Source organism: Eptesicus fuscus, chromosome 13 (assembly GCF_027574615.1).
Source record: "Eptesicus fuscus isolate TK198812 chromosome 13, DD_ASM_mEF_20220401, whole genome shotgun sequence".
NCBI lineage: Eukaryota > Metazoa > Chordata > Mammalia > Chiroptera > Vespertilionidae > Eptesicus > Eptesicus fuscus.
This window is the reverse complement of record NC_072485.1, coordinates 48216429-48241476: the sequence shown is the minus strand read 5'-3', so window position 1 is coordinate 48241476 and position 25048 is coordinate 48216429. Positions and strand designations below refer to the sequence as shown.

The 25048-nt window shown below is 39.4% G+C and overlaps 1 protein-coding gene and 1 long non-coding RNA gene across 3 annotated transcripts in view; one reads left to right on the top strand and one right to left on the bottom strand.

Moving 5' to 3' along the window:
• LOC114234934 (uncharacterized) overlaps positions 1–25048 on the bottom strand; it is a 64866-nt gene that overhangs the window by 27124 nt on the left and 12694 nt on the right. Inside the window, exons 2-3 of one of the 2 annotated variants that reach the window (XR_008557904.1) lie at positions 17361–17460; positions 16105–16156 (exon numbers count right to left, since the gene is read on the bottom strand). This is a non-coding gene — a long non-coding RNA (uncharacterized LOC114234934). Of the gene's footprint in view, positions 1–16104; positions 16157–17360; positions 17461–25048 lie in introns of those variants that run through there. The other variant, XR_008557903.1, reaches the window with a different exon arrangement.
• Positions 6629–24867, top strand: LYVE1 (lymphatic vessel endothelial hyaluronan receptor 1). The gene is made up of 6 exons (XM_008151038.3): positions 6629–6866; positions 10774–10945; positions 11055–11194; positions 20924–21232; positions 21893–21971; positions 22506–24867. Exons 1-6 carry the CDS (start codon positions 6782–6784, stop codon positions 22690–22692), a joined length of 972 nt encoding a protein of 323 aa, XP_008149260.2. The 5' UTR covers positions 6629–6781; the 3' UTR covers positions 22693–24867.

Sequence of the window (25048 nt, the reverse complement as noted above, 5' to 3'; positions counted from 1 at the left end):
CCTCATCAGTATTGGGGGGTATTGGTTTCTGTGTGGGTTTTGTTGTGGTTGTTTTGCTTTTGTTTTGTTGTTGAAGTTGTTTGTTTTTGTTGCTAATACTTAATAATATAAAACTTACTATGATACAAACACAGTTCTAGGTACTATGTAGGTATTAATTCATTTAGTCTTCAAGGAAAACGAACAAAAACTATGAGGTGGGTACTAGTCTTCTCATTTTCAGCTAAGGAAACTGAAGCACAAAAAATACAAGTAGCTCTCGGAGGACACCTAGTAAGTAAATCATGGGGCTAGAACTCAAAGCTAGGCAGGCTGGCCCAGAGGCTGTGCTCTTAACCACTGCACTACATGGCCTCTTCCAGTGGTCTCCTAATTGGACACCTTACAGTCCAGACCCTTCAGCACCTCCAAACCATTTCTGGTGCCTAGACTAACCAATTTTCTCTCACAGCTCTGTTCCTCCACCCACTAGTTTTTCTTCCTGCGATTTTTTTTTTCTGGTCACTCTTCAGGACCAAGTGCAAAAATCATCCCCTCCATATAGGCTTTAATTACCTCCTCCAACTCCCCACTATACCCCACACAATAGGGCACACCCTTCTCTGTGCTTTCTGGCACTTTTTAAACAACTTCCTTATTGATCATTATGACAATATATAACAATAACTTATTTCTATGTCTTTCTCCCCTAGCAAATTTTCCTCAAAGACAAGAACCATGTCTTACCCATTTTCTGGGTAAGGGCTTAGCATGGTGGCTAATGCTGGGGAGGTGGTCATTAAATGCTGATCAAAAGAACAAGGGAGCCTTCAAGGTGGTGGAGAGCAGCTTGAGGACAGCTGACATTTTGCATACTTCCCAATACCAGCACCAGCACCACCACTATTTCTATAAGAACAATAACATCTTTATTGGCCTCAACTTATTCTAATATTTTTCAGTCTGCTCTGAGAGAGAACAGAAATGAGGCCCGACTAGCAATATCATTCCCAAGCTCAAGAACCAGGCTTAATGCAACAACTCCTTTCAGGAGACCCACCTAGATTAGGCCCCACTTTAGAATAGCATGTTGATTTAAGGGGGACATCCTTTACAGTGGCTAGCAAATCACTGTGAGAGAAGCCCAAGCCAGGATGGACCACGGATGTGCCACTAGGTAAAGAGGTGCAGATCAAGGTAGACAGACTTTGGGGGCATGGATGGATGGTTTATCTTTCCAGGGAGGCTGGACATACTGAAGGAGGTCTGGGTCCTCAGAGCCCAAAGACAGGATGCAAACAGAGCTCCTGAGAGAGTGGCTGTGAGATGGAGCTTTTGGCTGGCAATGTCCAGTCTCAGCCACTCTTAAAGGACCAGGCTAAGAGAATCCATTGTGCACTGGGCCACAAGGTTGTGACCTTTGTTTCCAGTTGAGACAAAGGCCAGGAGAGAGGGTTGCAGTGAGTTCCTGAACCTCCAGCTGCTCCATAGGAAGACCTGCAAGAGTCCTCCCAGACAAGGTCCTCACTCAAACTACTCTGAGAGTAAGGGGGGTTGAGAAAAAGAAGGGGCATAGGAGTAATCACATTTCCACGAGTATTCCTGAAAAAAGTACTTATCGGTATTTCTTTTCTGAAAAGCCAAGATTGACCTGAAGCAGATGGAACTGTTGTCAAAGCAGCAGTGAAAAGGAGAGAAACAGGCCCTGTATTTCCTGAAGTGATACTGATCTGAAATAAAAATTCCCCTCAAAATGCCTCTGAAGTCTGACATTCCTGCTTAGCCCTAGGACTCTGGTGCCTAGGCTCAGTTGCAGAGCGATGTGTTGTTTTGTGCTATTGTTGATGATGTCACCTCCTAAAAGGAACTTCACTTTCTAGCTACTACAAAGCCAATATATATTGCTGTACAGCCTGCAGAGTAAACAAAGAGGGAGAGGCTGGATTTGTGTAGCACTGGCTGTTGGTTCCAAATGTTGTTAACCCTTACACAGGTGTGCTAAAATTGAACTGTAGCATGTCACGTGCCTGAGTTTGAAAATAAAAGCACATTTCCAAACCTTTGACAATAGCTAAATGCCTCCTTATTTTGTGGAGCCAAGCCAACAATATTGCCCCATTGGCTATTAGTGTCTCCCAGAAGCAAGCCAGAAGTCCCCAGTCACAGCAGCTGGATCAATTCTTCTCCTCTTCCCTATGCCTGATCCTAGTCTCCAGTACCTTCTTTGCCCATCGTTTTTGTAATTAATACATTTTGCTGTGATTGAGACTGCTGAGTGTTTACCAACCTAATTTCCATAGGTAGACTACATCTTTCAGTCTTTCTTGCAGCTAGGTGCAGGGGAGTGTAGACCTTCAGATCTAGTTTCCTAGAAACACGATTATCTTACCCATGACTCTACAATCTCTTTATCCCCCTCTGTTCCTATCAAATTCAGAGGATTCAGTTGAGGCCCAAGAAGATGGAAGAACCACTAGGTGGAAGCTGAGTTTCTGAATGGGCATTCACAGTGTTCAACTGTGACATAAGCAAGAAACAAAATGTTAGTGTATTAAACCACAGAAATTCAGAAATATTTGTTATAGCAGTTAGTCTATCCTGACTAATGCATACATGTGAACCAGAAATGGGGTGCTTCAATAACAAGTTTTCAAAATATGAAGCACTGGCTTAGCACTTGAGTGTCAAGAAATAAGAAACTGATATCAGGGACTGGAAACAGTGTGACCCATGTTGTGAATAAAGCAAAAAATATTTGGTCAAGTCTTAACCATGATAATTTAGGGTAAACTCAAGGGCAGCCTATGTATAGGAGAAGTGGTTGAAAAGAATCAGAGTGTTAGAGTATGTGAACTTTTATTGGCTGCCTTTGGCAAGGTACTGCAAGAAAAAAATCACTCAGCAAAAAAATTGGCTATTTGGATGGAGAAAGGAGAAAAATAGAGTTTTCAGACTGAAGGGTTAGAAAATGTGACTGCTTCTAAACCCCAAAAAGTAAAGCTAAAAAGAGCTGTGAGGGAAAAAGAACCCATAACATTTCTCAGTTAAACCCAGATCAACTTAGTCCTACCGCAAAGACCAGATTAAGGGTATTCCATTTATGCTTTTAAATGAACTAACCACCATTAAATTAGAGGGGGGGGGAGGGAGGGAGGGAGGGAGGAAGGGAGGGAGGAAGGGAGGGGGAGAGAGAGAGAGAGAGAGAGAGAGAGAGAGAGAGAGAGAGAGAGAGAGAGGGAGGGAGAGGGAGAGGGAGAAGACAAGGGGCTGAGAAAACAAACAAATATATCTTGAGAATAATAACTGGGAAAGGATTTGAAGTATAATTATTGACACATGGAATCAAATGGAAGCAAACAGATCAGAAATCTAAGTTGGTGAGGAAACTGTATTTACAAAGAAACATAAGCCAGAACTAAAAACTCCTTTGATTGTTCAAGTTGGAAAACAACTTTGGGAATCCTAAGCTTATACCAGCAGAAAGCAGATAGTAAAAGCAAGGCATAACTCTCTAATTCCCACTTAAAATGGACCAAAAAAGATGGTACAAAATGAATGGCTGCAGAGCACAGTGGACATGGGACACTGGAGTTTCTCCCAGAAAGCAGAATCACAATCTGATCAAAGGTAGGCAACTGCGGTAGGCAGAATTTCTAAAATTCTTCCACCAATCTGAATAAGCATGGAAATGGATTCTTTCCCAGCTCCTCCAGGTGAGAGCCCAGCCCAGCTGGCACCTTGATTTTAATCTTGTGAGACCCAGAACAGAGGACCCAGCCAAGCCCATTGGGACTTCTGATCTACAGAATGGTGAGATAATAAATGGGTGTTGGTTTAAGTCATTAAGTCTGCAGTAATTTGTCACGCAGTAAAAGAAAGCTGATCTAGTGGCCTTTATAATGTCTCTTCTTTATTCCAGAACTCCTACGGCCAGGTGACTGATGTGTCACCCATTCCTCTCCTTTGCACATGGCAGTTTTTACTGAGGTTATCAAGATCCTGCTCCACCCCAGATTACATTTGGGGGACAGCATACATTTTTAGTTCATAGGTTACCAGACCACAAAGTACCACAGCTGGGCCTGACAGGGATGGCTGAACATAACTTAGAGATCATGGACTTTGAGCTGGAAGGGGCTTGGAATTGTCTCTCGTGAGAACAGAGTGACTGTATTCTATGTATGATAGGAATAGTGAAACCTATACAGGGTGATCAAAAGGGTAAACTGTGGCAGAAACTGTGTTCACCAATTCACTTTTCCTTTTGCTCCTGAGCACATAGCTAAATTGCATTCCACACTCCTTTGCTGTGAGATGGGAACATGTGACAAAGTTCTGTCTAATGGGATATGGTTGGAAGTGAGACAGCCACTTCCCAGGCCTGACCCCTATAGTAATCTCCAGCATCCTTCCCCCCCATGTCCTTCCCTTGGTTGCTGGTTCAATATCAATCTTGAGGAGGAGGGAACTGAGGTATTAAGTGATGGTAGAGCTAAACAGTCTCTGAATAACTGTGTGTGGCCAAATCTCTCCCACACATATACACCAACACTACCATCTCTGTAACCATCACTACCACCACCACCACTGCCACCACTATTGTCAGTCATTGGATTGCAACATGAGAGAAATAACTTTTATTTTATTAAGGTATTAATATTTGGGGTTGTTTGTTATAACATACTACACTGGCTAATACATTTATTTGCCTATTTATATATGTTAGAAAACAACTAGTCCCTGTAACAGCAGTATCATATAATTATATTTCTGTTACTTTTAAATTCACATAATTCAACTCCCTTATTTAGTAGACTAGTAGCCCATTTGCAGGAAAATCCTGCAAGCCGCTGTTGCGGCCGTGTTCGATGCTGCTGCCACTACCTTTGCAGCCACCGCGCCTGCACCCACTCGCCACTGCTGCCTGCCCCGCTCCACCCTGTTCCACCCCGCTCCACCCCGCCCGGGCTTCCCCTCTGGCAGCCACCTTGCTTTCTGCTTTTCCTCCCTCTTCCTTCTAAGTTGTCTTCAGTCTTCACTCCTCCCTCTCTCAGCATATGCAAATTAACCGCCATCTTTGTTGGGTAATTTGCATACTCGCCCTGATTGGCTGGTGGGTGTGGCTTTGGCTGGTGGGCATGGCTTGGGCGTAGCGAAGGTTCGGTCAATTTGCATATTACTATTTTATTAGGTAGGATGATAAAACTGAGGCCTAGGGAAGTTAAGTGGCTTGCTCAAAATCACACAGATAATTGATGTTAGAACTTAAACTAATATTTAGATATTACCTTCAGCCCAGAAATTTGGGTTGTACTCTATTACCATATTTCTTGCCACATTTCAAAATGTCTATTCTATTTAAATGTTATATGCATACATCAGATTAAATATCACTTTAACTCAAGTTTTCTGTGATTCCTTTTCCCCCTTCCTGTCTTCCTTCTTTCTTTTTTAATATTTAGCAAATGCTCTTTTGCAGGCATGATGCTAGGCTTTAAGGATAATGATGAAGAGGATATGATTCCTGCCTTCCTGTCTACCTGGTTCTAGGTGATAGTCACATATGTTTCTGAGGTGCCCATAGCCCAAGGCTTATGCTCACCTAAGTAATGAGGTCTAAAGATATTAAGATATTTAGATATTGGATATACTTAAGGGCTATCTCCTGGTCTCTTAGAAGTTCCCCGTGTTTCTGCAGAGCAGATTCTCCTTTTGCTATTGGTATTTTCTGTACAAATATCTAAGTGGGTACCATTTGTATAGAAAAGAACTAGTTATCCATTCACTATTCCTATAAATGACATTCATTTTGAAGAAAACTCATAAACCTTTGCTCAAGGCATTACTCTCAAGCCAGAATTCCATAATAACAATGGGGATCAACCACTGAAAATCCAGGCAAAACAGAGTATAGTCTGCTTGTACACAGTAGAGATAAACCTCACATTCGTCAAATGAGAAAGGGGAAGTCTGAATTGAATTTTGGTCTATCAGAGAAGTTATTTGGTCTATAAGAGAAGTTATTACAGAAAGAGTTATTATAAAGGACCCTTGTAGTGATTCCTATTATAAAGTCAAAACCCTTTTTTGTAAAGTATAAAATGACTAACTTTGTCAACTCTACCCCTACTTGGATTTTTTAAATATGATTTTTGTGTGTGCCTGATTTCTTTGAAGAAGGAATCACCTGTAGTGGTATAGAAACTTTTAATGTATAAAAGAAGTCCCAAAGGGAGGCATGAAGACTGTGTCTTTTGTATTTAAATGGGCATTTGCTTTCATGAGCCTGTTAGCACCATCATAAGAATATGCAGCTGGGAAACCCCCCACTGATTGTGAGAGGAAAAGCACAACCCATGCTCAGTCTCCTTTAGAGACAGAGACATTCCTAGGACTAAATGAATGGGCTCCACAGGCAATAGCAGTGGATGTGTGAGAACTGACCTGGTGGGGGTGGTGGGCAGTGGCAGGGAATATGGGAATTGGGAAAACCGTCAGCAGTTCACATTGTGCTATCTGCCTTCCTCATTTCTGTGCTTTCTGAGTCAGCATTAGCTAAATTTTCCAGAAAGCTATCCACAAAGTACAGCCTGAGCATTCAAGGGGCGTCACTCATTTCCCCCAGTGACCTTGACAAGTCAGAAGCTTGAAAACAGGGAAATCCGGATGTCTCTATTATGAAGTGGAGCAGTGGGGCCCCCAACATATTTCCAGAAGTCTCCATCCAGACTGGTGATTGCATGCCTTTGTTACTGCCAGTGCCTGTCTGAGGTGTTTCTCTGGCTCTGAAGAGGTTGGCACAATGACCAAGTACTTCAGTCTGGTGTTGCTTCTTGCCTCCATCTGGACCACAAGGCTCTTGGGTCAAGGCTCTCCCCAGGTACAAGGTAGGTTTCTTAGCAGAATGCCAACCTGAGGTAAGGCAAGATCTTACAACCTGTCCTAAGTCTACCAAATTCTTTACTGTGGATTGCTGGGAGTGGGGAGAACCCTCAATGTACATAGAAGATCTAATTGGTAGTATCAGACTGCAAGAAATGTCTTCACCATAGTGTCAATTTCACCAAAATGATTCATATTTTACCTTTATGTTATCTTGACTTTTATTTTTGGTTATGGACTATTTTTAATGAGAATATTTTGAAACAAAACATTAAGGAGATATAATTTGTTTTTATTTTATTTTTTAAATCCTCACCAGAGGATATTTTTCCATTGATTTTTTTTATTTTTTATTTTTGGAAAGAGTGAAAGGGAGACAGGGAGAGACAGAGAAGCATCTATGTGAGAGAGACACATCAATTGATTGCCTCTCACATACGCCCTGACAAGGGCTGGAGATTGCACCTGCAACCGAGGTTTTTTCCCTTGACTAAAATTGAACCCAGGACCCTTCAGTCCACAGGCCGACTCTCTATCCACTGAGCCAAACCATTTGTTTTAAAAATGTTTCATTGAAGAAGCAAATCATGATTGTAAACATTTTTAAGCAATCTCTAAGCCCAAGAAAAATAGCTAACTTTCACAGAATATTGGCCTGTTTTATATTTTTTAAAGTGAAATGTAATTATTTTAATTTTATTATATTATCATGGGATGCATATGTTTTTAATGTGTAGTAAATAGCAAATTAACTGGAAAAAAATTGTGAAATATAGGTTTGAAAATTAGCTATCAGCTCTCTACCAAAAGAATAATTTGAAATTATTTCTGGGCTTTCAGATGCCTAAATGGTAACCTCATTCTGCATTGTAGGCAAAAAACTGTAACCACAAATCACTCATTTCAGCTCTGGGCAAAATGAAACTCTGAGTACATTAAAAAGAAAAATTGAGTATTCCTATGCTGGAAGCTGCCCTGAGATATAAATATGTCGGGAACAGACATCCAGAGTTGATTCATATATTGTTGTATTTAATATTACAAAGGAGAATAGAGTTATATAATTGATTTTTTTCAAATACCAGAACTGTTACTGTCAAATAAGTTGGTCCTCTTTGAAATGCCCCTGAGAAGACTATTCACTTTCCCCAAAAATGTTGCCATTACTCAAGCTATTTTGGAAATTGTTCTTTGACAATGACTCTATCACACTCTTTGGACCATTGTCAATATGGTAAAGATTTCCTAAGGAAATTAAATTTTTGGAAACAACTGACAGTTATTCAGAACCATGATTACGGAAAAGGTGGCTGATGAAGGTAAATGGATGAGGATGGGAGACAGTATCCTTTAGGACCTATTATGTAGAGATACAGAATTAAGCGCGTGCGCACGTGTGTGTGTGCGCGTGTGTGTGTGTGTGTGTGTGTGTGTGTGTGTGTATTATATGAAAAAGGAATGACTTGAAATGGTTTCTGGGCTTTTGAGATGCCTAAATGGTAACCTCATTCTGCATTGTAGGCAAAAAAAAATTGTAACCACAAATCACTCATTACAACTCTTGGAAAATAAAAATCTGAGCACTTTAAAAGGAAAATTATGTGTTCTATGCTTGAGAATATATCTCAAGAAGACATTTTATAGATGAAGAAACAGGTTCGGTGAGGCCAAGTGACTTGCCTAATATCACACAGGTAGTAAATAATAAAGCTTGGGTTTGAATTCAGCTCTGTCTGCTAAACATATACTATTTCTATTATGCCTGTTGTCTCCTAAAACTCTTAAGAGATTACTGGCATATCCCTTAAATACCAGCTCCCTAGTTTTGTCTTTAATAAAATAGAAAAGCTTAAATTTGCCTAATATTTGTTAACTGCCTACTGTAGACCCAGTCTTTGCTAGGTACAAGTTATCTAAATTAATTCTGACAAAATTCTATGAAGAATGTTATAGATGAGAACGCTAACTTGTCCAAGGTCCCACAGCTAATTAACATTACAAGAAATATTCAAGGCTAGGTCCATTGCCAAGATAGGCCTATCATTACTACTACTACTACTACTACTACTACTACTACTACTACTACTACTATTTAGAGTAAAAATGAGGTATGATGAGAGAGTATCAAGACTACTTTATAGTGTAATTAATAAGCCTACAAGTATCCCCCCACCAAAGAAAACAGCCCTAAGAGGTTTGAACAATAGCACACTCATGGGCTAATTGAGCCAAATTCTAGGACAAATGGTGTGTTCCAAGATTTCAGCTCTAGTTTTGTGTGTGTGTGTGTGTGTGTGTGTGTGTGTGTGTGTGTGTTCATCTTTTGCCCATAGCACAGTGGGAAGCAGAACAGTGTCCGAGTTAAGAACTGGGGTTTTAGAGTCAGTTGTTCTGTATCCTTGGGCTTGGGAAAGTTATTCAATCTCCCTGAGCCTCAATTTTCAGTTAAAAAGAGACTGGGTAAATAAATAAATAAATTTAATTAAAATAAATAATAATAAAATGTTTTTGTTTGTTTGTTTTTTAAAGAGACAGGGTTTGGCACAGAGTAGCATCAACAGATTATAGAAGTTGGAATTTTATTGGTATTAATATTAGAGGCTATTTTGTCACAAACACTCACATTGGAGTGTTGGCTCTCAGGTCTCTCTTTTGCTGAGAGCAAGGTCTGACAGCAAACAAGGAATAAATGTATTCCTTTCTGCAGTCCTCTGATCCAGAGCAGTCCTTCCTGCAGTCCTCTGATCCAGAGCAGAGCAAGATCACATGGAGGACTTAGAAATGCTCCCTCCATGTTTTTAAGAAGAAACTTCCTTTAAATGCTAACCTAGAAAGTGTTCAAAGCATTTGACTGGGCATCCAGTGCACAGATCTGTGTACAGGCAATTACTTGGGAGATTGAAATGCTCTTTTATGAACTTTTGTGGATTAAGCCAAATAGAAATAATATACCTGAATGCAATGCAACTCACAATTTCATACAAGTCTATAAATCTTAGAACTCTTGAGAGAAGGGATCAAAAGAATGCTCAGATTCATTAAATTTTGAGTAAAATATTCACATGTTAACTATTCAACTGCTTTGAAGATAACATGATAATGTTATTTATGATTTAATGAGTAACTACTGTGTAGCAGGCACTATGTTAATTTTTTTTTATTGGAAGTAACTAACTTAACTCTCACTACCCTATAAAATTCATATTGTTACCCTCTCAGTTTTATAAGTAAGGGAACTGAGGCTGAGAGGTGAAATAACTAGCCTAAGGTCACAGAACTAACAAGTGACATAGGTAGATTCAAATCCAGGTCTGATTCTAAAACTCGATCATTTAGTTTCTCTGCCATGCAAGGTTTACTGCCCAGGTCCTCCAGGAACTTCTGAGTAAGTCTGCCCCCCAATGGTCAGAGTAGACTTGAGACTGAGGAAGCTCATATATCAAATGCACCATTTTTCAGCCCATCTCAGAAATAGTGGTATCTCTAAAGCACATTAATTTGGAGTGTCACTAACTATTCTATTAGCCCTGAATTCTATCTTTCTCAAAGTCTCAGACTCTTCATTTAATAGACTCCAAAGGGTTTGTAGCAACAGCATCATCTAGACCCCACCCCAGGAACTAGTAGCTGAAGCCTCCTCCATGTAATGGACAAGGCACCTTTATGCAGTGTGATAGAGTGGACTCGGGTCTAATGAGAGGTACAGCTTGGATCCAACCAAGCACCCACCTAAGCCAGCAGGATGTCCTTGTGAGAAATGTCTGGCCCTGTGTTCTGTTATTCCTAAACTTCAGTCCCAACCACAATGACCTCACTGCTGCATCAAGCCTATAATGCTGTGCTGGGACGAGAAGCCTAAGGGCTATGAACAGGGATAGCAGCAAACTGAGGATGTATGTGATTCCTTTGCAGAGCTCTCCTTCTTAGTGCAATGCAGAATTATGGGAGTCACCCTTTTGACCAAAAAGACAAATGAGCAGCTGAATTTCACAGAAGCCAAGGAGGCTTGTGGGCTGATGGGACTAACTTTGGCCAGCAAAAATCAGGTTGAAGCAGCATGGAATTCTGGCTTTGAGACTTGCAGGTGAGAAACAGCTGGATTCACAAACACGGTCGGAGCTCTTTTGGCTCTGTGTTCTTGTTCAGCCATAGAGATAAATGTATCCATTCAACTAATATGTATTCTGTTACAGCTATGGATGGGTTGCAGATCAGGTCTTAGTCATCCCTCGGATTTACCCAAACCCAAAGTGTGGAAAGAACGGGATAGGTGTCCTGGTTTGGAGAAATTCACCACACCAAAAGTTCAGGGCCTATTGTCACAACTCATCTGGTAAGTCAGATCTGCAGTCTCTCCATGTGCTATCTTTTCTCTGGGTTTTGCTAGCTCTATGATGTGTCTGAGAAGAGTGACCCTGAGCAGCAGCAATCATAGTTATGGTCGTTTAACCCTCCAAAGACTCACTCTGTGACAAGACTAGAAGTGGTAGTGTGCCCCTAGGAGAAAAAAGTTAGGGAAAATATGATTGACTGACATCCCAGGAGGCTCCACTACTTCCCCACTCCACCCTATAAAATTAACAGGAAGAAGAGAAGGAAATATCACTATAGACAAAGTAATGTATTAAGTTATCTCACTGAACCTTGACAATCTCCCTATGAGGTATGCTTTGTCATCCCTATTTTGCAGAAAAAAACTTAGCTCAGAGGATGTAACTACAGTTGTCTAAGATCTCATTACTATAAAGACTCAAACACAGGTCTAACTCTAAAACGATGCTCTTTCTGTTATCCTACATTCTTTCATGGGAAAGGAAATTCAAATGCTACATTTGAAATTTTTTAGAACAAGACCCAATCTCCATTTTATGAAGGAAGGGGTTGAATCTAGAAAGTAGAACTGATTTTCTGATGGACACACAGTCATCCTTTAACCTCGCTTGGAGACCTTGGTCACCTTAGCCCAAGTGCTTTACCTTCCCAGAAAGGTTTAACTACCTTCTCAGAAAGGTTTTGCTTTTACTAAATGCTAGTTCTCAGTTTGTCATAAGAACCTCTTCCTGATTTATTACTCTTAACACATACTAAAAAATCTGACCTTCTAAAGGTCATACAACTGAGTGGTCATACACAAGGATCAATTCCAAAATCATTCTCCAACATCCAAGAGATAAATGTGCATCAACAATATTATGTTTCCCAAAGGCAACAGAGGGTCCAAGCAGTTCTCTGAACCAGGAGGCTTTGGCATAAGAAGGACCCTGGGAAATGCTTTGTCTACTTCCCTCACTCCAGAGATGACACTACTATAGCTCAGAATGGAGATTCGGTTTGTTCAAAGTCCTACAGTCATTTGCAGTCATGACTGGAACGTAAAGCTTCTTCCAACATTTTTTTCACCACCCTTTTCTCCTCTGCCTCTTCACCCTATCACTTTTTGCTGGGGAATTGGTGATTCACATGCCTATTTATCTCATAGCCAGCCCATGCCTGTCAAATGGCCTGGACTTTTAACTGCCTGGCCTTCCTGCCAGCTGTCAATGTGATAATATGATAACCAGCCCTCTAGACCAAGCATGTCATATATCGCATGTGGCCCACAACGAATATTTGTGCGGCCCAGCTCAATATAACAGCATGTAAAAAATGTTTTAATAAAAATTTTGTAACTTGCCCTGGCTGGTTTGGCTCACTGGATAGAGCGTCGGCTTGCAGACAGAAGGGTCTCAGGTTCGATTCCGGTCAAGAGCACATGCCTGGCTTGCGGGCTCGATCCCTAGTGGGGGGCGTGCAGGAGGCAGCTGATCAATGATTCTCTCTCATCATTGATGTTTCTATTGTTCTCCCTTCCTCTCTGAAATCAATAAAAAAATTTTTTAATTTCATAACAATTTTTATAATATTCTGTTATACATAAGTATTAATAACAAACTACAACATTCACTAATGACTGATTACTATGATCGTTTTGCATTCATTTCCCTTACATGCCTTATGCGCAAGTGCACTATTTCTCTCCACTAATACTAGCAGTGAATATTTTAGCAGCTGATTACCACATTATTGGTCTTGGACTGACTTGTTTGGTGTGCACAACAGGAAATATTTCGCTTTCAGAGAACAAGAAAAAGAAGTTTATTTGCGTTACATTTATTAATTTGTGCAGTTATGCAGTGTCTGGGAAGTTAATGTTCAAGAAAAAAATATTAATTTTTAGTAAAATATTCTATTGTTTTATGTTAAAGATTACTCATTTATTTCAGCCCTTTGTATTCAGCATGTCTCTATCAAAATAAACCTACGTTTCTATGAAAATTGAAGCTTTTGTTTTTTTGTGGCCCACATAAACTTAAACCTTGTTTATTTGGCCCATGTTAGCCTTTGAGTTTGACATGCTTGCTCTATACTCAACAAAAAGGAGCTAGGGGAAGAGGTCTTGGATTTGTGTTTTTCCCACGGCTTTATTTAACTTGAACTTCTATTCCCTATATTTCCTGTAAACTTAAAGTTAGGTGTAGAGGCTTAATTAGATGCTTGTTGATATTTTTGGCAAAAATCTTTCATAGATGATATTATGTACTTTGGATAACATTCCAACAAAAGGCATTTAATGTCAATATGCTAATTTAAAAAATATATATTTTATTGATTTTTTACAGAGAGGGAGGGAGAGGGATAGAGAGTTAGAAACATCGATGAGAGAGAAACATCAATCAGCTGCCTCCTGCACACCCCCTACTGGGGATGTGCCCGCAACCAAGGTACATGCCCTTGACTGGAATCAAACCTGGGACCCTTGAGTCCGCTCTATCCACTGAGTGAAACTGGTTAGGGCTCAATATGATAATTTTGATCATTTCACTAAGATGGTGACTGCCAGACCTCTCCGATGAACTCCAAAATACACTTTCCCCTTTGGAATGAGTAGGTAATCTACAGTGTGATATTTTGGTACCATACAACTATTCTGACCCCTAACTATCTTTTACCTAATAGTTTAAGCAGCTATTGATGATCCTTGCTAGAATGAGTTATTATATGGGGGAGGAGGGCAAAATACTTATTTTCGTGTGTGTGTGTGTGTTTCATTTTCATTTTTAAATTAAATATACTGGGATGACATTGGTTAAATTATACAGGTTTCAAGTATACATTTCTGATACATGATTTGTATATTGCTTTGTATGTTTACCACCCAAAGTCATATATTCTGTCACCATACATTTGACCTCCTTTACTCCCTCAGCCCCCTTTCCTCTGGTAACCACTATACTGTTGTCTGTGTTTATGATGGTTTTTTTTTTTCTTGTTTGTTCATTTGTTGCTTTCAGTTCTATATCCCACATATGAGTGAAATCATATGGCTCTTGACTTTTTCTGACTTATTTTGTTTAACATAGTATTCTCAAGATCCATCCATGTTGTCATAAACGGCAGTATTTCATCTTTTCTTATGGCTTGTTTTCCATAGCGGCTGTACCAGTTTACTTTCCCACCAGCAGTGAATGAGGATTTCTTTTTCTGTATATTTGTTATTACTAGTCTTGTTGATAATGGCCATTCTAACAGGTAGTTTTTGTTTGCATTTCCCTAATAGCTAGTGAAGTTAAGCATCTTTTCATGTTTCTGTTGGCCATTTGTATGTCTTTTTGGGAGAAGTGTCTGTTCAGGTCCTCTGTCCTCTGGATTGCTTTGCGGGGGGTGAACTGTATGAGTTATTTATATATTTTGGATAGTAACCCCTTGTCAGAGCTGTTGTTTGCAAATATCTTCTCCCATTCGGTTGGTTGCCTTTTTGTTTTGTTGGTGTCGTCTTTTGCTGTGCAGAAGCTTTATAGTTTGATATAGTCCCATTTATTCATTTTTGCTTTTACTTCTCTTGCCTTTTGGGTCAGGTTGCAAAAATCTTCTCTAAAATCAAGGTCCATAAGTTTAGTACCTATGTTTCTTCTATGCAATTTATTGTTTCAGGTCTTATATGTAGGTCTTCGATCCATTTTGAGTTAATTCTTATATATGGGGACAAACAGTAGTCTAATTTCATTCTTTTGCATGTAGTTTTCCGATTTTCCTAGTACCACTTATTGAAAAGGCTTTCTTTTCTCCATTGTATATCTTTGGCTTCTTTATCATAAATTGTTTTCCCAGATACATGTGTGTTTATTTCTAGGCTCTCAATTCTGTTCCATTGGTCTGTATGTCTGTTTTTCTGCCAATACCATGCTGTTTTGATTATTGTCACTTTGTAATATAAAATGAAGTCAGCGAGTGTAATACCTCCAACTTTGTTTTTTTCCTTCAGGATTGCTTTGGCTATTTGTGGTCATTTGTGTTTCCATACAAAACTGATTTTTTGTTCTATTTCTTTCAAAAATAAAAATGGTTATTTTCTAAGTCTATTCTTTCTACATTTATTACCTGGCATCTTTGATAAAGAAAAACCTCTCTCTCTCTCTCTCTCTCTCTCTCTCTCACACACACACACACACACACACACACACACACACACACACACACACCTCTTCCTTCCCCCTTATACTGTCACTAGAGGCCCAGTGCCAAGGGGGTTCCTCAGCCCAGCCTGGGCCCTCTCACAGTCCTGGAGCCCTCAGGGAGATGTCTGACTGCCAGCTGAGTGGGGGCAGAGGGGAGGGCCATCATTCAACCAGAACCAGGGCTTGCTGCTCCTTAGTGCTGACCCTGCCCCCCAGCCGACTGGTGGAGGGGGCCCTAACAGGGGCCAGGCTGGCTGGGGAGGGGCTGTGGAAGGTTGAGGCACTGCAGTCACCCCCTGTCCACCTCTGCAGAGGCACCAGGACCCTGCCACCACCTCTCCTGCTGCCTCTGCAGAAGGGGGGGGGGAGGTGCAGGCTCGCAGGCCCCGCCCCCCACTCACTGGTCGTTCTGCCTTCTGGTCTAATTATCATATTATCATATTAGCTCTTTATTATGTAGGATGGACACATGGCATTTTACTTATTCTGTGTGTTCAATATGTTATACAATTTCCTTTTTGATGCTCAATTTGTCCCAAATTTGGCAAGTGGGAGCCCTTTCAGTTGACTTTTGTGCTTAATCCCAACAGTATTTGATCAATTCCTTACTTTTTGGCCTAATAACATTTCCCAGGCTCACTTGTAATTGCTATGTTCCAGATATGTTATCAGCCATTTATTTCTCCAGGAGTCCTAGTTCTTTTTAATGGAGAATGTTAATGAGCCACCAAGATCCGGATGTGAGTTGTTCTCACTACTACTGGAGTTTTCATTGCTTCTCCATCCTTTTTGGTGGACAGCTAGAAAATATATTTTAACATAAATATATATTTAACATATAATATAAATTTATTAAATATAATACTTTCTAACTGTTCACTGAAAAGGATATATTCAAACTTAGGAGCTTCCCAGATATAATCTGAAAATGGTCCCTGTATGCAGAGGGCAGGGAGAGATTAAAGTAAGAGGCAAACCACTCCAGACTGGTGGGTGGTAGGTTTAGTAACCAAAGGAATTTATGAGGCTTATCTTGGGTGGTCTCAAGACCAGTAGATTCCCACACTGCCTGCCAGAATCGTTTAAGCTTATATAGAGGCCCTAACTGGGTTCAGTCACATACATAGGAGGTCTTAATTGGCTCAGTCAATTAAGATGATCTCAACCAACACCTTACTATCTCAAGACTGTGTCCTTGGGCAGCTTCTAGCACTAGGAAGGAAAGCAGAAAGCACATTTGAGGATGATGACACAGTGAGAAGCCTCCAATTACCAAGGTCTAACTCACAGGTCATCTGGGGTCACATACTCCTGATGATTTCTCCCAACACACTGAAATAGTGCATATATATGTTTTTAAATTATCGATTTTTATTGATATATAGAACTCAAATTTAACAATTCAAGTTTTTCCTTAGTTTACTTTGTTTTATTTGTATTTATCTTTTCTTATATGGAACATCTTAGTCCCCAATAAATAATATTAATATGTTTTCTTGTTCTATAATAGTTTCAAAATTATAAAATTAACATTAGGAATAAGCCAACTGAGTGCAATTTAAGGTTTCTTTGCATTTCTTTTAGTCCTTAGAAGACATCCCTCTAAAGATGTACTGTCAGAGAATTGTGTACAAAAGCAGCTTGAAAAAATTCACTGCTCTGTGTGGTTATATTATCATTTTTAACTAAGTCAGGTTTACCTGCTTCTGTTTGTGAGGATCAGAATTACCTTAATCCTCATCCTAATGTTAATCCTAACCTTACCCCATGTTTATTTTCCTAACTTCCTTTTTTATTTTTACCTTGTGAGGTCTGGGGATCACAGAAACTTTAACCCTGATTCTCAACCTTATCCTGATTTGTCTTTCTTATTGCTCTTCGTGAGCTTTGGGGATCAGACCAAAGTGCCTTGAAAACTCTGCGGGCACCATGTGTTTCATACTGTTCCCTCTGCCACAGTGTCTGTCCTCTTCTACTTGGCTAACTCCTTCTCTTTATTCATACCTCAAGTGTCATCTTCTCCAGGAATCCTTCCTATACAGACAATCCTCGGGTTACATTGGACTTGACATTCGTTGTTTTGTGGTTACGTCGCCATCTCCCACTTATTTATAAAAATAAAAAAAAAATAAAAAGTTCTGTCATTTTGACATATGTACATATATGCTTTATGTTTTTTTATTATTTATTTACCACAAGTAACGGTCAGGAATTGTTATCTTTCTTTTAATTTTTTTTACTATTTCACTTCATTACTGCTGTGTACGTGCTCCATGTGAATGACGTAGGTGCTTATGTAGGTGGGTTCTGACTTACGGCAAAAATCGCGTTATGTCACACTGTAGGAACAATCTCCAACGTAATCTGAGGACCTACTGTACTCCTTACTCCTACCTTTCCTCTTGTACTCTCAACCCCACTCTGTGTTTAATATCTACCAGAGTACTTGGCACATTCTAGAGAAATTATATTTATAGGTTGGAGGGGGAGGAGAGCCAGGTCCTAGCACTTCCAAGTGAGATATTGTGTCCTTGACCAGTTAGGGATCACAGAACCAGACTGCTGTTGCTCCCTCACACTATGGCCTTCTTGGCTACACTTAATGAAGGAGGCAAAGGAAACTAATTCTTACAGATCTGATCTATTCTGTCCACTCACTATGCTAGGCCCTACACATTTACTCTCTCATTGATCCTCAGTGAAAGGACAAGTGTATCATTTCTCCTCTGCAGGGGAGGTAACTGATGCTGAGAGTGCACCATGCTGTGGGCAGTCAATAAGGGAAAGAGCCAGGATTTAAATCTCAAATGTTACTTCCCTGTAGCACCTTCCATGGTGATAACCACACATCAATAACACAGGCCTGGAATGGGTCCTGGGCATCAATATTTTTTTAAAGCTCACTAGATGAGTCTAACCCACAACCAGGGTGAGAATCACTTCCCTAGAAGGTCTCTAAGATCTAAATTCCAGGATTCCAGACACTTTTGGATTTCCCTATTTCCATGCAATTTCATTCCTTCTTTGCTACCGGATTGTACTCTCTGCTCTCTGTATTTCATCCTCCACTGCATCCACTAATGATTATGTTACTCCTCTGCTCCACAACCTTGCAATAGGTTGTGGAGCAGAGGAGTAACTTCCCATTTGAGAATACGATGTAAACTATAAAGCCTTTTGCACATAAAAGTGGGCATGTATGAGAACTCGTATATCAGTTGAGAACTTTTGTATATCGGTTTGTAGATCCCAGTAAAAAATTCCTGCTCCTAAGAATAAATTCCAAATTCTTTAACATGATGATTATGAATCTCAATACTCTGGCTCCAAACTATCTTCCCACTCTCATCTCTTGCTTTCAGTCTTCCATGCTGCCAATCATTTACATACCCTATGCTCCAGCCACACTGTGCTCCTTCTTCTTTTTCTAACATAACTACACTTTCAAATTTCTGAATTCTTGGATCATGCTCATTCCTATTGACTGGGATATTCTATCCCCCATTTCATACTAGATGGTTGCTCCTCAGTTCCAGCCATTCTGGCTTTTTTCTCCCCACCACACATGCTGAGTCCATACAACTTCAGGCTCTTGAACTTCCTGTTCTCTTTACTTGCAATTCTTTTGTCCTGGATCTTCAAGGACTGGTTACTTTTCATCATTCAGGTCTCAGCTTAAGTACCACCTCCACAAAGAGGTTTTCTCTTATCACCCTATCCAGAGTATCTGTCCCCCATCCCTCACTCCTTTCAGTTTAATCTTCATCCTGTTCAACTGTCTTCTCAACATTTACCATCCTTTGACATTGCTGGCTTTAAAAATTATCTCTATCCTTCCAATAGCTTATAAGCCCCTTACAAGCAGGGATTTTTGTCTTTTTTATTACACCATGTCCTTAGTGATTGGAACAGTGACTGCACAAAGTTGAAGCTCAATAAATATTTGTTGAATGAACATATTAATCCTCAACACTCAGCCCAAATGCCATATCCTCTGTGAATCCCCAGTGATCTCCCCCTATCCTTATAAAAATACTCTGTCCTCCTGAAAACAGGATCCATGCCTTATTTTTGTCTATATTTTCAGTTCCCAACACAGTATATTGTGCTCAGTAGTTTTTTACCCCTGATATTTATAAAAATATTCATTTTCTTAGGGAAGAACTCAGCATTGCTCAAAAATGGAAAATATAGCTAAAAGTTTTCAGGGCAGAGAAAGTTAAGGATGATGTCTATGTGAATAGAGGTCTTTTTAAAGGAAAATAAATGAATAGCATAAAATTCTGCCTGAATGCGTGTGTAGTCCAATATTTTATCAGTATTATAGTATCCATGACCTTGACAGATAAATTATTTAATTTTCAAAAATGAATGGAATGAATTTCTTCATAGCTAACATTCTAGCTAATGCTGCCTCCTGCCACAAATAACTAGAGATTTTAAATAGGTGCAAATTCATATTAAAATATATTCATGGCTCTGCCATTTACTAGATCTGTGACTCTAGGCAAGTCATTCAGTTTCTCTGAACTTTAATTTCCTCCTATATAAATGAGGGTTTGATAAAATTTTTTAATGAAGTGCTATGGGACTCAGAGCAAGATGCTTAATAAATGTAGTTTCCTATCTACCACATTCAACAGATTGAAAAGCAAACCTATCTCTCTCCCTTTCCTCTTCCCTTCCCCTCCTTTTAAAAAATATATTTTTATTGATTTCAGAGAGGAAAGGAGAGGGAGATAGATAGAAACATCAATGGTGAGAAAGAAACATTTATCAGCTGCCTCCTCTATGTCCCACACTGGCGACTGAGCCCACAACCCAGGTATGTGCCCTGACTGGGAATCCAACCATGACCTCCTGGTTCATAGGCTGATGCTCAACCACTGAGCCATGACACCCAGGCCCCTCCCGCTTTTTGATGAGCACAGAGAAATCTGGTTTTAATAGATCTTTGTCCTTAAGTGGTCTATCTACTCCTTCCTTTTGCTTTTCCTTCCTTGCTTTATTCATCCAATATTAACCATGTATTTTTGACAGGTACAGTGTGCATATAATGCTGACCAAGACAGACCAGTCGGGAGGAGTGTAATGAGAACCATGACAAAGGATGTACAAGGAGGCACAAGAACATATGCCTAGGGACTCAATCTAGTCATCAAGTGTGCCTAAGAAAGTGTTCAATCTGAGACCTGATGGACAAGTAAAAGTTAGCTGAATAAAGAGGGGCCACGAGTCCTACTGTTGAAGAAAGCATCAAGGTCTAAGGCTTGTAAGGAATGTGAGAGAAAGCATATCAAAGAACTGAAGGAATTTCAGTATGACAGGAGGAATGACAGAAAGACTGATCAGATGAGCAGGACCAAATCATGGAGGGCCTTATAGGCCATGCAGTACAGGCAGTCACTGAAGGACTCTAAGGAAGTGATATAATTAGATTTGCATATTTGGAAAACCATTCCAGCTATAGTATAAGGAGTCTATAGGGGAGTAAGACTAGAGGCAGGAAGACCAGTTAGGAGGCTAATACAATATTTACTTCTTATTTCATTTCTTCTTCCCTACAGATACTTGGATTAATTCATGCTTTCCAAAAATTACTATCACCAAAGATCCCATATTCAACACTCAAACTCCAGCATACATAACAGAAATGAGTGATAGTGACACAATACACTCAGCATTATCTACTGATACACCTTACTCTACTACAACTCCTCCTGCCCCTACTCGGGCTCTGGCTCCCGCTTCTCCACGAAAAACAAAATTAATTTGCATAACAGAAGTTTTTATAGAAACTACCACCACATCTACAGAAACTGAATCACCTATTGAATATAAAACAGCATTCAAGAATGAAGATGTTGGATTTGGAGGTAAAGCCTTCTGTGTCTGCAATGTGTGTATGTGTGTGTGTGTTGTGTGTGTGTGTGTGTGTGTGTGTGTGTGTGTTTAACAGATAATACATAGAAACTAACTGTCTCTAGATCAGTCACTCAGGACCTGCCAAATACAAAAAAAAAAAAAAAAAAAGCTTCATGCAAACTCAACTTTCATAGACATAGAACTTGAGAGCTCTAAAAAACTATAATGATTAAACTAAAAATCATGAGTACGAAATAGTTTCTTTTCAAACTCAACTTTAAAAAATAAATTACTAGCTATGAATGTGTAGAAGTTCTTTTTAAAATATATACCTTAAAAGCATATTATCAGAGATGGTTTTCTTATTTAAAAGTAAGGGTCTTATACTTAATTAGCTCCAAACTTACCATCTCAAGGCCACAGAGAAAAATGGACTCTTTCTGTCATATTGCAACTTAAAGAGTATGCGAGGCAGGGCCAAGGGTTCTTTCTATAGGTGAGAAGCAACGAAGTAGATGTGGACCCAACATCCTAAGTGGCCCCTGTGTGGTCACAGAGAAGGCTTTTCTCCTTCACTGTGTCTCGATCACAGGTAAAGATGAATGTTAGAAGAGCAGTGCACAACAATGTCAAAGTGAAGGACCAACAAGCCATGTTTCTGTTTCCTCCAGGTGTTCCCACGGCTCTGCTAGTGCTTGCACTCCTCTTCTTTGCTGCTGCAGCTGGTCTCGCTGTTTGCTACGTCAAAAGGTGGAGTTGTCGGAATATCATTTACCTTGTAACCTTTGTTGCATCCCTATCTTGTGTTTTTCCAAACTTGTTATTAGTATTTTCCTGGTCAAAATGGAGATGGCAGTTCTCTTATACTGCAAATTTTCTCCCTCACCTCACCTCTACCCGCTATCACACAGTCTTTCCTACTATATCAGCACATGCATATCAGCCAGCCTTTAAATATAGGTTATTGGCTGTCCCTTTGAAAATAAATAAAAGATTGACATCTAGGAGAAAAAGTATATGCTTTATTTGATTTTCAATTCTTTGCTTATGGTGGAAGAGTGGTGAAATCAGCCCAAAGTTTGACCTGTGAGCTCACTATCCAATCTAAATGAATCCATTAGCATGGGGCTGTGTTAATGTATTTGAGAGTGCATGTGTTAGCATCTCTCAGAAATAAAGTACCCAGTGTGCTGTGCCAATATGGCCATCACAGGCAAAGTGTTATCTATTGTTATAGGTGTTACAGAGAAGCCTCTCACTTTAATTTCATGTTTATGCCTACAGGTATGTAACGGCCTTCCCTTTTACAAACAAGAATGAGCAGAAGGAAATGATTGAAACCAAATTAGTGAAGGAGGAAAATGCTGATGATGGCAACCCTGGTGAGGACTCAAAGAAGATAGATAAAAAGCCAGAAGAGCCCAACAGTCCACCCAAAACTACAGTGCGGTGCATGGAAGCTGAAGTTTAGGAGAGAAAAAAATGAGAGTACACACCTGAGGCTGATTTCTTTCCTGACACATATCCTGGCCCCAGATGGGGAAACTAAAAGGGCCAAAGGACCAAACAAGAAAGTCCAGCCTTGCTTCCTAACTGGAATCAACTCAGGGCTATCTTTGGACTATGTAGGTAACAAAACCAAAGTGAATTCCTGTTTAACTGCAATCCTCGCTGGACCCTATCCTCCTGCCTCCAAAGCTCCCCACAGCTTTTCTAGCCTTGTTATGTCCTAATAATATCCCAGTCGGAGAAAGGAGCTAACAAAGCACAAGGATCTAAAACAGCGAATCCAAACACATTTGTAAAGAGATCTCCCGGCTGACTGAGAACAGGTGAGTTGAGAGCTAAGAAACCACCAAAACCAAGGCTTTCTCTATTGACTCCACAGTCCAGATCTCTTCTTCAGCTCTGAAAAGGAAACATTTATACCACCTGGCATATCCCTCTGAGCCAGGCAAGAGCAAAAGAAGGAAGGAAACGTTTAGTAACTGAAGGCCATAGAGATTCCCGTGACTTGAGACCTGATCTCTGTAAAGCCAAAATAAACAGAGAAAAATAATGAGGCTGAGGATATCGATAGCTTATCATCAGCAGAGACTACAAATACAGAGAAGGTCAAAGTATTCATGTCTGAATAACTGGGGTTGGAATAGCTTTTTAGAACATACACACATTTTCTTTTCTTTCTCTTTTGCTGATGCTATTTTCTGTAGAAAAATATACTTTTGCAAGAAACAAAAATAAATTTCTATTTTTATCTGAGTTATAGATATTATTACCGAGGAAAATTACTGTGTTAAAAAGCAATGATGTTTAACAAACATTTGTTGAATGTCTACTATATATCAGGTGTTGTGCAAGGTATTACATTCTGTAATTGAACATTATTTATCAAAAGATTGCACATAGTATAATAATGTCTGAAGCTAATTGTTTTGTTTTGATATCCCTAGCTTATCCTCTTTTAAAACTAATTTTTCTGCTGAGACTAATCTATTAATTATTTTCTCTAATATGATAACCATTAGGACCTTAATTTATTATTAACATACCTAAAATGTACATTAACTTTATACAACAATACACATTTTTAATGTCATTAACAAATGTATCACTAGCTCTCCATTTTCCAGCAAGAAGAACAAAAATTTATAAATATTTGTGCCCAAAATAAAAGCATTTAGAAAACTTCTTGCTCTCTTATTTACATAGGTGTATTTTAACTTTCATGCAAAGTAAAAGTTGTCTGTTGTTTGCAAAAGTAAGAGACAACTATGGTTGTTGAACTACAAACAATTATAAACCCAATAGTATATACATCACCATGTGGGACTGTTCTTGCTTCATATGGTCTTAATTTTTAAAGTTTTTATTGATTGATTTGAGAAAAAGGAAGAGAGAGAGAGAGAAAGAAAGACATGGATTTGTTGTTCCACTCATTTATGCGTTAATTTGTTGCTTCTTGTATATGTCCTGACCAGGGCTTAAACCTGCAACCTTGGCATATCAGGACAATGCTCTAACCAATTGAGCTACACAGACAGGGTGATATCAGTTTAATTTTAAGTTGATCAAGTACACACACACACACAAACACAAATCCTTTCATTGTGATTCAGATTCTACATTCTAATCCATTTCAGAGTTCATAGGAAGTGGGAGATTCAAGATAGCCCATTTGTCTTTTTTTTCTCTAGTTTTATGTCTTCCCCTCTCTAGTTTTTCCTTCTGAGACTGCTATTAATTTCTTCCCCTCACAAGTGACCCCATAGCATCATGGTCCTTTTATCTCAGATGCCATAACTGGTTGGCATAATCTTTTTTGGTCGGCCCACAGAATGGTATCTTAATTTTTGGTTTAATTGCCAAGAATTAAAAATCAAGAATTTAAAAATTTTAAATACTGTTTTTCTTAATGGCTTTCTTTGGGTATCGATTGTAGCTGTGAACAAGCCAGAAGAATGTGCAAAGGCTATTGTACTTGAACTTTAGTCTCTGAGGTGGCCATCGACTCACCTCTGTGAGCAATCTCATATTAATATTTGTTTTAACACAGAAACTTCAGTGTGTTTTGGATTGTCGTCAAGTCAAAGAAAGTTGAGTCACTCAGCAACCACAAAGTCAATAAATATTGGCAAAAATTTTAGTTCCTTGGTCTCTGGATTTTTATTTTAGTCTTCAAAGTCTAGGGTGGTTTCTTGGCAATGTGGACTTCTGCATACCAAATACTATAATTATCTAGAAATTAGAACCCTTTGGGGACATTTCTATGACTTTTATTTATTACTATTCAAATTGTTATTTTATTTGGGTTTAGTCTTTATCTA